Consider the following 16,367-nt stretch of genomic DNA (forward strand, 5'->3'; position numbering starts at 1 on the left):
CTCTTTGGATGGTATTTAGAAGCTTTTCCTCCTGCTTAACAACTCCTTTGCCCGAAGCCGCAACTATATTTGTTACGATTCGCTCTGTGACGGTTTTATACCAGAGCTTGAGCAAATGCGGAGCCCCCAAATTGCAGGTGAGGTACTCAACATTGAATTTTGCATTAGAATAGTACATGTACATGTTTTTAATCTGCCGTATGTATGGAAGTCCGGAGTGCCTGTTTCTTGCGACACGAAGAAATTTAACATTGGAATCGAATTAAATAGGCTGTCCCATGATTTTGATGCTGGGAATTGTTTCAGTGTTCGCCGTTGGCTGACATTGCTCTGAATTTTGAAGCAGAGATTTGAAAATTGTGCCTATTTCTCAGTTTTGAAAGGTGAACAAACAACGTTGCTTTGTATCTGCAACATTAGATCTGCCGACCACTGTAATTAAGATATTACCGGTATGTGCGATCAGATGGGCATCTTCTCCTAGTTGCTGTATCGGTGGGCTATAGTTCGGATCCTGTTGAGGCAGGGAGGCATTCAAAATATATGGCGAGGGGCAAAATCCTTCTTGAGTAATTATGGTTGAGGAAGAAGGCTGAGATATCGTTGGGACATCCTGTGGTGTTTTCCGTAAACATTGGGGCGCAGATTTACAGCTACTGCGGCGAGACTACGCTTATAATAAAGTATGTGAAACAACATTTTAAATTATTAATTGGAGGTAATTTTAAAATTTTAAGTAGTTAAAAGCATTAAAGATAAAAATAATTGCTTATGCCATCGTAATATGTTTGGTTATTTGCTACTTAAAATGAAATTCTGAGCTGCCCATAAAATAGTTGTATTAGAACACAACAGTACTTCAAAGAATAGTAGAAATGATACTATAGTAAGGTGATAAAAACTGGTTACAATTTTATGCAAACATTAAATTCATTTCTCGCCATGATGGAGAATCTCTTTTTGTCAGAAAAGAATCTTATATATTTCATTTATTTTCTGCTTAAAGCAAGCAACTTAAGAAAAACATAAATACATACTACCTACAAAATACTACCTACAAATATACTACCTACAAAAAGTAACGGATTTGTGGAATAGATTAACCAAAATTTCTACAGTGGTTTAAAAAAAAAACTTCTAATATGAGTTTCTAATTTTATGGTTGCGTTTATGTGTCTTAGGTTTAATTTCGACGCAAAGTGTTTAGGTTTAATTCGAATAGACTACATTACTTATTGATAAGTCTACATTCAATTTTAATAACTGATCGTCAGATTCGAATAACGTTAAGCATATAAGTGGTTAAAAACGTGTCATTGTAAATTCTTATTCGTTTAAGGAGCGTAAAAGTAGACCCTACTGAAGACGAGATGGCGAATTTTCGCTATGTCTTGAAAAACAGATGACTGCCGACGAAGGTTATAACAACCTTTTAATTTTAACTAAACTTAGCAGTACATGCACATACTCGGTGCTCACCAACTAATCACAATTTGTGGATAAGTAACTCAGACACAAAATGGTATACATAATCAGAATGAATCAAATTTCAACTACACGACTAGCTCCTACTTCAATCTATATCAGATTTATCGGATGCACACAGCAAAGCCGAGTGTAAAAGATCAGATAATCTAAAAGTAAGTGGCTAGCACAATTACCAACTACAGAGATGATTGCAAACTCACGGCATAAACTCACTCTCGGAGTAAACCCGCAAGGAAGTTTCGAAAAATAAAAATAATTGCTTGATAAAAACTAAGATCTTTACAAAGTGACAAACTTTAAGACGAGATAGAATATACGAAAATACTGATTTTTATTGAATGTATGACTGAATTTGAAAAGTAAAGAAATTTGAGAGATTTGCTTTCCCAGAAAATGGTATTCCTCAAATATAGATGTGCTTCAACTGAAACTTCTGATGCGATGAATAAGCGCACGTTTGACGGGAAAACAGAGATGTTCCTCTTAACTCAACGGTGGAAGTGCCGTAATTTCCTGTAAGATTCTCGCGGGAGTATTTCGGTTGGCTCTTGGCGCACCCCTTGCAACGTTCTCGGCAATGAGACAGTTAAAGGAATTATAGGTTGGCCCATTTCCGACGAATGCTTTGATAGATCTGCCGTGTTTTGATTTCTTTATGCGAGTTATAGCGTTTTAATTTCTTTATGTGGTATCTCGAGGGTTCGGCCATGAGAGTTTCCTTGAAAATAAACAGATACAGATATAAAAATGCAAATACTGGCTATAATCTGGTATGTTCTGAAAAGATAGTAGTCCATCCGTCACCGTTATGTATTGCTAGTTGTTCTTTCGAAAAATTAATGTAATTTGAGATTAAAATTGTTTCTTCATTTCTGTGTCACCCCTGTGTTGCACGCCATTTGCTTGACTGTTCACCATCAAGCGCCTCTTTCCTTTCATTTTCGACTGTGCATTGTCACATGAAAAAAATCGTTTATTCAATCACGTTTTTAAAGTTTTTTAAAGTTTTTAAAGTTTAAACACTCTATGCTTTAATTTGCAAGTAGTCGTCCCTTCTTATCACGTGTTTTAGCGGGATAATTGAAAGTACGTCCAGCTAACAATCGGAAGTTAAGAATTCGAATCCCAGCGAGGACACAGCACATATTTCTTGCTTCAATAAAGCTACTGTTTCCCCAGTTTTGTTTTTTCAATGCAAAATAACGGCAGATCTAAGGATCTGGTCTCCTGCATTCACACACGCACTGAGTTGGTGATAGGCACATTGAGTGGTTAACAGATGCATCTCTTCAGTTCTATACTTGATAATTTATCTTGCATGAAATAAATATGCATTGGAAAATAAGTCACAGTATTTTGCTCCTTCAGTTAGAGTAATAACTAGGTAAAATGAAAACTATAGGTTTTGCTGATTTTTAATAATATATATTTTTTGCTTTTCAATTAGGGACATGATACATCAGCTATCGTTGTAACTTGGGTCCTTTATCTACTTGGTCTTCATCCTGATATCCAAAATAATGTTTATGAAGAGCAATGTTTGATATTTGGAAAAAACAAGACAGCGGAAGTTACTAATGAAGATATGAAGAAGATGGTATATTTAGAAAACGTTATTAAGGTAGAATAATTTTAAAAATATAATAGTATCATTCCATTAGCCACGTTTTCGCTGCTTTTATTACCTAAAATGTAATGTAAATAAAGCATAAATAAAATTAAAATAAAAATTGTTCCCTTTTAGCTATAACTACATTAATTTGTGGCCTTCGTTGGATAAATTTTCATCTTCATTATGATAGAAATTATAACTACATATACACAGACAAGAAGTAAAATGTAATTAAATGTTTTACTAAAAGTTACATATTGCAGTAAAAATAAAGTTTACTTGAAAATAATCACTGCTGTTTGCGGGACATTAGAATTTAAAACATTTAATTAAGTATAGTTCAAATAGTTAACATGGTTCCAACTAACGTGGATTCAGCTATGCACGCTAGTGAAATACAAAGATCATACCGAAAACCAAATCCCCAACAGGTGGGCATTCAGGCATAAATAACTCACTGACGGGTTGACTCTCATAACTATATTGGTTCACTTTATTTAAATTAAACTTAATAAATTAAAGATACAGGCAAATAAATGCACGAATGCGTTGAAATAATAACGCTTTCGGTAAATTAAATCAAATACTATTAAATTTATGATATAAAAAGTGAATTAAATATTTGTTGTATTAAATGGTTGTTTCACCAATAATAACTGAAAAATGTTCTTTTTCTTTTCTTACTTTAACATTAGGATTTAAGGGGGCTATATACAGTGAATAGACAAAAATATGGAAACACCTTGTGAAATGCATGTTTGAAAAGAAAGATTGATTTTAATGAAATATGTAGGTGCCGCTGGCGTTTTTGACTACTGACGCCACCTATACAACTTCGTAAATGTGCTAAACAGTTCAGTTGTTGTCGGAGTACTGTTAAGTGAGGTTGTCATTGCATTATGTCAGAGTTAACAGACTTCGAACGTGGGCAAATTGTTGGAGCACGTATGGTAGGTGCTTCCGTAAGCAAGGTAGCCAAGGTGTTTAGTGTTTCAAGAGGTACTGTATCGAAGCTTAATCACAGCGCGGACGAAAGTGTGTCCTGAGTGATCGTGACAGGCGATCATTAAGGGCAATTGTGACGAAAAATAAGAAGACCACAGCTGCAAAAGTTACTGCTGAAATGAATGCTGTGTTACTGAACCCTGTGAGTACCAAAACAATTAGAAGGGAGCTTCATAAACAGGGAATTGCTGGCCGTGCTGCAATTGTGAAGCCACTCATCAGTGATGCTAATGCACGTAACAGGAAAAGGTGGTGTTTAGGTCATAAAGGCCTGGACTATAGAGCAGTGGAAGCGAGTAATATGGTCTGACGAGTCTTCTTTCACATTGTTTCCCACTTCTGGCCGAGTTTACGTCTGGAGAACGCCATCTCAAGCCTATAATACAGACTGCTTGTTGCCAAGAGTGAAACATGACGGGGGTTCTGTTATGGTTTGGGCAGCCATATCGGGGTTCTCTGTTAGCCCCATGATAACTGTGTCAGGGCACATGACTGCCAAGACTTATGTGAACATTTTGGCCGATCAAGTTCATCCCATGGTACAAACTTTGTTCCCCGATGGTGATGGTGTCTTCCAAGACGACAAAGCCCCTGTTCACACAGCTCACATTGTCCAGGACTGGTTTTCTGAGCACGAGGATGAGTTGTCCCATCTCCCCTGGCCACCAGTCACCAGACGTGAATATTATCGAACCTTTGTGGTCTACATTGGAACGGAAAGTGTGTTCTCGTTATCCACCGCCAACATCGTTATCTGAACTTGCCACCGTTTTGCAGGAAGAATGGTATAATATTCCCTTGGCAAACATACAGGAACTGTATTTATCCATTCCGAGAAGACTGCAAGCTGTTTTGGATGCCAACGGGTTTCCTACACCATATTAAGCAAAGAAACATGTTTTTTAAAGGTGTTTCCATATTTTTGTCCAACCCCTGTACCTTCTAACACTTTTTTTATTTTTAAATTTGTACATTTAATTTTTGTTTTAAAATAATTAATGATGAAACAAAATGAAGAAGATGAGTATTTGATGACCATTAATTTTGTATTTTGGGAGTAAAGTAGGAAAACAAGCAAAAAACAGCAAAGTTTACAATAAATTAGAAACCCTGTGATAAAAAAAGTGTAGTATATTTTCATATTTTGTAAAATGCAAACTCATCAGAATAATATTCTCAAGAAGACAGACTTTTAGTTTAAAGCTGGGAAGCTATTTAGAAATTTTATAAGCTAGAATGTGTAATAAAAAAAAATATTTTCTCATTAAAATTCATGTTTAACATATAATAATTTTATAAAAAATACATTTATCAAGTAGTAAATGATCTGTGTCCTTACATAAAATATTCGAAATATGTATACCAAATTTCATAGGATTTCAATAATAATTTTTAAAGATATTGTGTAATATCTTTAAAATTGTATTGTGGTATTGTGGTCTTATTAGCATTAAAATACAAAAAATGAAAAATGAGATAAACGCATTTAAAGAATACAAACACTCGATTACTTACTTTTAATCAGTTTGTAAACTTAAAACTCCCCTGATTTATAACTTATACCCTCTTGTTTTCAGAATTTACATTTGTTTTTGCTTTTTTACAACTTTTAAAATTTTTCTCTGCTTTTTAAAGCCAATCAGGGAATGTCGTTTTGCATTGTCAGTACGGTTAACATCAAACTTTCCATACTCGTTTCAGTGTAGTAACCAATATCTATACCTAATTTTCTAAAGATATTAAAAGAGTCTCTATAGCTATCGTGGAATTGTATAAAGACATCATATACTCCAAATTTCATTATTTTTAGGCATACGAAAACTTCTTCTGGTATTCTTTGCCAAATAACACACTTAAAGCTCTCGTTTGCATTCTGAGTTTTTCCATGCAAACATATGGACAATAATAGAATAAAGAATATTTTATATCATAAAAATATTTTTTGGTCTTTAAAAATGCAATTGAATAAAGTGTTAAGCCCCCAAAATAAAAGTAAACCCTGACACACCCACTTCGCATTTTAAATATGTACGTTTGGCGCACTTCAGGTATGCTTTTTGAGGACAAATTTTTGTTGAAATTTTGTTTCTTATGTTTCCAAAACTGTTTGAATTTTGTTCAGTTAAACAAATGACGTTCAATGAACAATGACGTTCAGTTAAACAAACGTAGGAACAAAATTTAAACAGTTTGGAAACATAAGAAATAAAATTTTCAACGAGCGTAAGGGGAAAAAAAAAAAGAGTTTTTTGAACAAAATCTCGGTTTCTAAGGTATACAGCCCCCTTAATATAAAAAATAATTTGGTGTACTATTATATCGAGTAAATATTTTTTGTGATTATGTGAGCAAAGTATAACACAGCTTTACCCTACAGCTGAAACACTATTTTTTTATACGTGTTTTTCGAAAAATCTTGCTCACCTCGTTACAAATGTTTAAAAAAGCTTTGCTTCATGCTTTTCGTCATTAAAACGATGATATGTTGAAATAAATCAACACAAAACAAGGATTACACTTGCTCCTGCTTTGCATGGTGCAAATTTTTAATAGTTTTGTACAGAAGTAATGTTTTCAGTGTTATATTCGTTGGACATGACGAATGAACCAGATAACAAAATTTATTAATTCTTTGACATGATAAGAAAATTATATTATATTAAATTTTGAAATATTGTTTTTCTTCGGGTATAATTTATAAATAATATGTCCAATTTCAGGAAACTCTGCGACTTTATCCACCTGGACCTATCTTTGGAAGAAAAAATAAAGAAAGCATAAAAACTGGTGAGTTTTGCTTCCGGTTTTTGAATCTACTTTTTCCCACAACAATCAATAATATGACTATTCAGTCTTCGGGATACATTTTATATGCGATGCTGATGCAAAATGAATTCCAAACACAAGAAGAACTTGTGGTAAATAAGTGAAATTTGACAGGCGTGTTTGCTTAGCTGAAAGATGACGTTTATTTAGACGTTGTACTATATGAATAAATGTGGCATTAGTAGCGCCACTATGAACATGCAATTTATGTGTGTTTTAAATGCGCAATGTTAAATTTATGTGACATATTTCTCTTCCGGAATAGACGATCTGAAAGTGATTTGAGTCAGAAATACCATTAAGGAGACGAGGAAGGCAGTATCAGCAGCTTACTGAGTTTGAACGAGACCGTGAGATAAGGGTACGAGAAGGTGACTTTTTTTTGCGACATTGCAGAAAGTTTTGGGAAGGATGTAGCCACTGTGCATTATCATTATCATTATAATAATAAGGGCGCAGCCCCGATCCTCCCAGAAGGCACAAGCCGGACGTATGATCCAAAAATGGGACTGGACAGCCACTGTGCATGTGTGCATGTGTGCAATGATCAGAGGAAGGTACTGCCTCAAGAAGGCTGGGGCCTGGCCACACATGTCATCTAAAAGGGAAGACCGCCGTATGTTCCATTTGACTGGGACACATCGCACAGTATCTGCAGCAGACATTCCAGCTTTAGTTGGCACCGGCGTGATAAAGGAACTGTAGCAAATCGATTAGTTGAGGGGCAGCTCTGAGATCTGTTACGTGCTCAAATGAGAATCCGTTCTGTCTTGATACCAGTGATGGGCGTATGTTGTTTAAAAAGATGCAAATGTGAGCATTTGGAACTAAGCGTCTGCAGAGTAGATACGTTAGACCTACTTCAGAACTTACGGTCGGAAAAGCAGTTTCCTATAACAGCAGGAACACTCTCATCGTTGTTCCACTTACTTTGTGTGCAGATTTTGCATCAGATCGGTATTTCACTGCTTGAGCTGCTATTCTTGAACAATATTCTAACAGGATAATGCATGTCCGCAAACCATTGCTTTCACCCAAAACAGTGTACAGGTTGCCGACTTGTTATGTAGGCTGCGAGATCACCCGAACTTTCTCCTATTGAGCAGACATAAGACATGATTAGACGAGAAATCCAGCTCCATGCACAACCAGATTAGAATGTTACTGATTTGACAGGCCAACTGTAACAGGTAAGGAACTTCATTCAACAAAATGACATACGGCAGCTGTACGACACAATGAATCGCACAACAGCGAGCAAAAAATCAAACTCGTTCCGAGGACTGCCACAAATCTTTCATCTTTAAAGATGACGTTTATTTAGACGTTGTACTATATGAATAAATGTGGCATTAGTAGCGCCACTATGAACATGCAATTTATGTGTGTTTTAAATGCGCAATGTTAAATTTATGTGACATATTTCTCTTCCGGAATAGACGATCTGAAAGTGATTTGAGTCAGAAATACCATTAAGGAGACGAGGAAGGCAGTATCAGCAGCTTACTGAGTTTGAACGAGACCGTGAGATAAGGGTACGAGAAAGTGACTTTTTTTTTGCGACATTGCAGAAAGTTTTGGGAAGGATGTAGCCACTGTGCATTATCATTATCATTATAATAATAAGGGCGCAGCCCCGATCCTCCCAGAAGGCACAAGCCGGACGTATGATCCAAAAATGGTGTTGCGACTAGCCAAGTTAAACAGAAAACTTAAAACATAATTGTCACACAATAACTAAAATTTCTATAATGTAATTATTATTTTGCATAACCATTTATTTTATGATTTAGATCTTTACTGTAGCTTCTCTTTCAGTTTTCTTACGAGAAGGAAAATTAGATCGAGTACTTAAGCTGACTACTAGCTTATTAAATGTTTAACTGATTATTACTTTAGTTTACCTCCATAAGTGCTGGTTGAGTTTGTTAAGCACAAGACGTCCTCTTCTATTACATTTCTGATTTAATAAAAAAAGTTACTTTTTAACCTTCTCAAGAATTTGTCGTTATCTTCTGACTCAGTGATAATCGCTACAAGTCTGTTAGGAGATTTGCACTAGTTTGCGCTACCAATGAAAGTCAAACTCTATACTGGCGTCTAAACAGAGATATTCGAAGCAAAAACGTAGAGTTTGACTGCTGCTAGTCAAGGACTACACAATTCAATTAAATGCGAAGTTCACTCACAAATTTAACCGTCGTAAATATTCAGATATTCGGTAGCAATGATGCAAACCTGAGTAATTCAGGCTATCAGTGCTGACCATAACGTGCACACGCACTATCAGAGACGCGATCTGTCTTAAAACCAAAAGACCTCAGCTTAAATACTCAATCTAATTTGTATTCTGGTGAGGAAACGGAAAGATCTTAAATTATAAAATAAGTGATCATGCTAAATAATAACAACCTTACATTTTCTTGGAATGACAACTTGGGGCTGAATTTAAAAGAAAGTACACCTCATAGTGTGACAGTGTCACAAACTTACGACACAACTAGCCCATAGCCATCAATACACATCCGGCAGTACACAACTGTCCTATAGCCACCAATATCCTCAAAACTAACTGTTTAGAGAGGGGCAATCATCTGTTTCAGCCTCTTAGTACTTCCTCTTATCCATAAACATAAGATCTTGGAGTCATGGTGGACAACTAACAGCCCAAAAGCGATTTCGAAACGACGAGAAATGTTTTCGACAATAATAAAAACTTTCGGCAGGATTCAGCATATATTGCAGTTGAGAACTGTAATACTTAAATGCAGCTCAGACTACTTACGTTTCTGAATTAAAGTAAATAATGCGAAGATAGCCAATTACACGAGAAGATAACGTAAAACCTTAGGAGGAAAAAAATTAAGAACATAACTGATTGAGCTTATTGAAAGCCTAACAAAGATCTTACTGCAGAATTTCAGCCTTATGTCTGAGGATTGTGACATGTTACGAGGTATTCGTTCTGCATTATTGTTAAAGCCAAATTTTACAATTTCTTAGCTATAATAAGTTACGATACAATGTAAACAATATGCTGTTTTTCCGTTAAAGTATGGCAATATGTATTATTTTTGTATGATGTTCCATGTAAAGACAATAGAATTTCAAAAATGATTTATTTCAGGTTCATACACCATTCCAGCCGGAACTAACATTTTCCTCCACGTCTACAAACTTCACAGAGATCCACATGTGTTTCCAAATCCAGAAAAATTTGATCCAGAAAGATTTTCTTCAGAAAATTATGCAAAGAGAGACACATTTTCGTGGATTCCATTTTCCGCTGGATGCAGGTCTTGTATAGGTAAGTTAGCATAAATTTCACTTCGGTTTTCACTAAAGAAACTAACTGAATTTGTTTCACCATCAAATGTTTTAATAGTTTTGTGAGTGCGTAAAGAGAGATAAGTTACATTATATATCAACATTTATGCTTCAAAACAAGACAGAAAATGCAAATACTTGATAATAGTATTTGCCTATAACAATAAGAAATCTTTCTTTATCAAATGCGCGAGATATTTTTCACAGAAACAGTTTAGAACTGCATTCTTATCTTAACGTCAAATAGACATGTTTGACGCACAGCCATTCCGCACATACCTATATTACACAAGAGCTATCATTTTTCTTCAATTTGGAAAAACTATAAATTCATTGATTCTAAAACAAGCAGGATCGTTTTAATAAACAGTTTTTAGCAGGAAAATTACGACTATTACTTCTGAAGAAAAAAGGTTCCTTTTTATTTTTGTGATCCTAAGCATCTGAAGAACAACTCTAAGAAATAGAAATCATGTTTTGCCTTACTTCGTCACATTTCAGTAACGGAAAAAAAAAGAACTTGTGATAATTCTTTACTTTGATTAACCAGTTATTTTATGTTTGAAATCTATACTGTCACTTCTCTCTTTCCATTTTCTGGCCAGAACGCAAATGAGTTCGCGTGTATTTATCATGAGGGTTTTTTTTTTTTTTTTTTTTTTTTTTTTAGTTTATTAAGAGTTAGAGCTTGCTGTGTCTTCTGAAGGCCACGTCATTAGGTTTGCTACTCTAAGATAAGAGTTTCGCCTTCGACCTTGCGTTATACTTGTCTACATCTGTGTTCATGCTTGTGAAGTTTATGAGATAACTTCGCGTTAAATATTTCTGTGTAGTCTTTGTTTGATATTTATTTAAATCTAGCATCACATTTGAATTTCCATTATGTGTTCTCGCCATACATACTGGCGGATTTCTATGCACCGAGATAGCCTTCTGTTCACCTATTGATTGATAAAACATATGAGTCTCCGCCGTTTGACAGAAAATAGCGTCACGTAAAATAAGTTAGGATTAGAATTGTCTGGTCTGATGTAAAACGTCATATCTTACAGTTGGACAACTACTAACAACATAACCTTGAAATATTAGAGATTTTGTATCAGCATCATATACTTTTTTCCCTGCGAAAATGTCGAGTTTTGAGCTGAATGAGCGTCATTTGCGTGAACATTTGATTTACTTCTTTAATTTGAAGAAATCTGCAGCTGAGGCGCATCGGTTCTAGTAGAAGCATATGGTGAGGTTATCTTAAGTGATTTCAAAAGTTTAAGAACGGTGAATTTGGCGTCGAAGACAAAGAACGGAGCGGAAGGATGAAAGTGTACGAAGACGCAGAACTGGAAGTATTGTTGGAACGAGATTCGTGCTTAACGCAAGTAGAATGTGCACTTAAATTGGCAGTGACTCAACAAACAATTTCACATCGTTTAAAATTACTGTGAATGATTCAGAAGCATGTAAATAGGATTCAATATGAACGGAAGCCTAGAAACGTTGAACGCCCTTTTTTACACGAGAAATGTTGCTTGCCAAGCTAAAACGAAAGGGGTTTTGCATTGGATAATCAAATGGTGATCAAAAATATACCCACTACGTTAATCCAAAGAAGAAGAAATCATGGTGACTAACGGGCTATGATTCAACATCGACACCCAAGCCGAATATTCATGGAAAAAATATGCTATGAATTTGGTGGGATCAATTTGGTGTCATGTTTTATGAATTGCTCAAACCGAACAAAACCATTGCTGGGCTTTCTACCGAATACAACTGATGAGACTCAGCTGAGCATTCAAAGAAAAATGCTTCCGATACTAGGCTGGATATGAAAGATTATTCTCCTGCATGATGCTGCTTAACCACAAGTGGCGGCGCCGATCAAAACGTACTCGGAAACACTCAGCTGAGAAGTATTCTCCGCCCCGATGTATTCACCAGACATTGCTCCTTCTGATTACTACTTATTTCAACAGATGATGCGTAGCCTGTGTCAACAGCGCTCCACATCATTTGAAGATACCGAAATTGGGTTGATTTGTGGATAGCTTCGAAAGATGAAGCGTTCTTCGGACGTAGTATCTATAAGCTGCTAGAAAGATGGGGAAAGGTAGCGTCTAACGATGGACAATACATTGAATGAAATATAGTATTGTATCACAATAAATACCCAACTTTTGATAAAAAAACGATGCAGACTTAATTTTACTCCCGACAGTTTAAATAAAAGGTGATTTACACCATTCTCAAGCTTCTATTCTTACTACAGACTTAGCGATAAGTCTTTTAAGGTCTAGCAAAAGATTGGTCGCAAGTTATAATAGTGAAAGACCAAATTATATATAAAAATTACCAAATTATATATATGGTACATAAATACGTCAAAGGCCACAGAATAAGAGCCTAAAAATTGCGTTTATCTCTGCGAATGAGGAATGAATAAATGTTTTATTTTTGAAAATCATTCCCGATTACACGGCAAAAGATCAGCGATTCAGACTTCAAGCGCGTACGGAAAGAGAAGTCATAAGCAATCAACCCTCCATGAACTGCACTCGATTTCTCTCAATTAATGCTTTATCCAAGAAAAACAACATCGTTAACGACAACAACGGGTGAGGACGACATAATCTTACCTATCCATGAATTTATGTATCAACATCGTAATGTGACGTCACATCAATGTTGCAGTATGGCAGTACATGAACATTGCAATGTGACTTTACACGTAGTGAATGCTACCGATACGTAGCATTCATTACGTATTGCTACCGTACGCTACAATATGTAGTGAATGCTACCGATGAATTAAGTATTACGCTGTGTGATGTTACGCAATGTAGATGTGCAAAAGCAATATTCGGATAGTGACATAGTAGTAGACATTAGGTTATACCCATGCTGATGACAGTAGAGTCATTAGGTTATACCCATGCTGGAACGTGAAAAATGTGCAGTGCCGTCTCTGGGATTCGTACTCCGGACCTTCAGAATACGCATCGAGTGTGCCTCCAGCTACACCACCAAGGCATGCAGAAAGGAGGGAGAAAATACGTTATAATACATCTCAATAGTATCACAATGCTTTATGGGTAAGGATTTGAGTTCTTTTAGTACATATAGAGGTGAACATGAAGCTGGCTTGAAGCTACTTCAGGTATATTAATATCAAGCTTGCATCTTGACTAGTGAAATTAAGTTTGTCATTTCTGTAATAGCCCTCCGGATTTAAATAAATTATTATTTTAATATATAAAGAATATCAATAACAAAGGAAGAGAGAAGCGTAGAGCCAGAAAATAACTGGTAAATTCAAATAAAAGATTAGGCGATTACCATGCAATTTCTTATTTTTTCTGCAAGTGTCCATTTTACGGATGGTACTATTAATAACCAACAGAAAGAGGGTGAGGAGAAAAGGCTAAGGATGGCTACTGGAGTTGAGCAACAGCAAGAGCTTTTCCACTTTCATACCAGTTTTGATTAGAAACATCCTGGAATATGGAATAATAATATCCTGTGCACTACGTTCTTTCCAATAGACGATTTTTGTTTTGCTTTTTGTTTGCCATCTGGCTTTTTGTGTTGCTTTCGTGCCTGGCATTCTAGAACTTAGCGGCCAGGTCTTCAGTTTTCTTATTTAGTTAACATCAGCTTCTCTAGAGATTATGGGATCAATGGATTTTAAATGCTTCTGTCTCCATGTAGTCTAACAAACTACAGTCACAAAAATAGAGCCAACATGCATGTCTAATACAGTACAAAGTACGAAATCCGGACTCGTCAGGACTTCGGCAATTCCGGATTTGGGATTTTTCCGGATATTAGATCATCAGTTTAAATCTAGTAAGATGACATGCAGAAATTATAAAGTTAAAAATATGAAATCGCGATTTATATTCTAAAGGGTATCCAAATTTACAAAAGAGCTTAATATGTATTTGTTTTGCTTACCTTATTAAACATTGCTTTCAATGTAAGTTGTTTAGGTTGCTTTGTTTTTTTGAGCTAATACTTTCTCTTTAATTCTGTAGACAGACTTAATCTCTTATTTAGTTACATTGTTGAAGTCCTGTAACTGCTGTTTCGAGAATTCCGACTAACTTGGCAATCGAAATTTTGTCGTTTTCAGTGACTTCTCTGTCACTTTCTTCACCATTCGTAGAGGTATTTCTGGATCTAGAACCATACTACAGATTTCACCATTCATTAATTGATTGATGATTGAGAAACATTGTCATCACAATGAAAAACTTCTTTCATATCATCTTCATTTATTACCGCTTCTCCAGATTTCTTTATAAAATAAGTTAATTGGAAGATTTCACCTTTGTTTTGCGATATCCGAAAAACATTTAACATTAGCGGCTATCATCGTCAAATTTAGCTATCCCTCACTATACATACTTGACTGGCAAGTTGTTCCGCTAAATTTTATCCCGCTTATCTCGCACTGAGACAATTAAGACTGAAATTGTGTTAGTTTAGTTATTTATTATACTTATGTCTATTTCTTGCACATAAATTCCCACATATACTTAAGCCTTTTTGAGTGCCGGAGCTAGATATCTTACCTCCTGATGCGGTCTCTGTGGGCCCTAAATTCTGCGACTCGGCGCTGCCATATGAGCTCTGGCACTGGTTCTGGATTTATGTGAAAAACAAATCAGTTAGTCTTAATTCAAATAGCCCTAAATGTAATCTTTGGGTCCATGAGTATCATCAACAAAATCTCAAAATCTATTTTTAGCATATGGAAAGAAATTTGGTAAATCTTTCCTCGTCAACATATTTTAGCGCATTTAACTTAAATCTGTAATTATCGCCAAGCGTAATGTCAACATAAAAGGTTACCATACACCTTTATTATTCAATCACTAATATAAAAAAATCTGATGTGTACACCACATGACTTCCTTGTATTGGAATATTAAATTATACGAATTTTTTCTTGCATTACATTTAAACTTATTGGATTTAATTAAATCTACTTCGCCGACAGCGCATAAACCACAATAGAATAAATGCATTCTTTAAAATTCACTCTAGTATTTGTTTACCATAGCGACACTCTGGCGCTAGATTCAGTATTAATAATTACAGCATTAATAATTACATAAAAGTTAACTTATATAATAATTATATAACGGAAACTAAGTTAACTGTTATATAATCCAATAATTATATAACAGTTAACTTATATATTTCGTTCATATTATAACTCATAATGCACAAAATTTGTATCATTTAAAGAATAGAATTATGTAATCGTTGCCACACATTCTATTCGAATACTATAATAAAGCTAGAATGATATATAAAAGAAATTAAGCAAACAAAAGAAAAAAGAAACAGTGTTTCACAGACGATTGAGAATTTCTCATTTAATTAATTCAGTTCTCACTTCCCGAGAAGGCAAAAATACATAAAAACTCAAAATATCTATATTAAAAATTACGAAGTAAATTTAAAAGACTTATTTCCTCAAAAAAATTCCAGAAAAAATTAAGCATGATTTAATTGGCAATAATAAATGAATGCGTTATCTTTGTTGTTGCGAAGCTAAGTTTCTCTAGATTGGCAACAAATCCACTAGTCTCCTGTTTCAAATGCAAACATCAATGGCCGCCATTAAAAAAAGGCTTAGCGGCACTTAGACAACTTTAAAATTGTTGATAATTCTAAAAATATTGCATACAGATTTACTAAAGGCATAAAACTCTTAACCGGAAGATAAAAACAACATAATACAATCATTTTTAAAGCAAAAAATGTACAATTTACAAACATATAAGAGTAAAGAAACTGAGATCACTGAGCCGGGTAACAGAGTGGATATATATATATAAATATATTTATATACGTTTGGTGCGGCCGATTGCAACCAAAATACGAGGTGCACATCTACATGTTATAGCTCTCCTATATACAAAATTTTAACGTTCTGAGGCTAATCGTTTTTGAGTTATGCGAGATACGTACGTACATACTTTCGTACAGACGCCACGAAAAATTCTCTTAAGAATTAATTTTAAAGCAGTTTTATAATTTTTTTCGAGGAAACGAGTCTTTGATTCTGTTCTTACGTACAGATATCACGCAAAAACATCGT

General features: G+C 35.0%; 1 protein-coding gene across 1 annotated transcript in view; it reads left to right on the plus strand.

Moving 5' to 3' along the window:
- The window catches only part of LOC118192753 (cytochrome P450 4C1-like), a 74,997-nt gene that overhangs the window by 54,656 nt on the left and 3,974 nt on the right, over window positions 1-16,367 (plus strand). Inside the window, exons 8-10 of the mRNA XM_085812899.1 lie at window positions 2,936-3,109; window positions 6,826-6,892; window positions 10,059-10,238. Of these exons, the coding sequence (XP_085669025.1) occupies window positions 2,936-3,109; window positions 6,826-6,892; window positions 10,059-10,238 (421 nt within the window). The remainder of the gene's footprint in view (window positions 1-2,935; window positions 3,110-6,825; window positions 6,893-10,058; window positions 10,239-16,367) is intronic.

The sequence above is a fragment of the Stegodyphus dumicola genome, chromosome 3 (genome assembly GCF_044657685.1).
Source record: "Stegodyphus dumicola isolate Sdum_Otavi_A_Nest chromosome 3, ASM4465768v1".
NCBI classification, from domain to species: Eukaryota; Metazoa; Arthropoda; class Arachnida; order Araneae; family Eresidae; genus Stegodyphus; species Stegodyphus dumicola.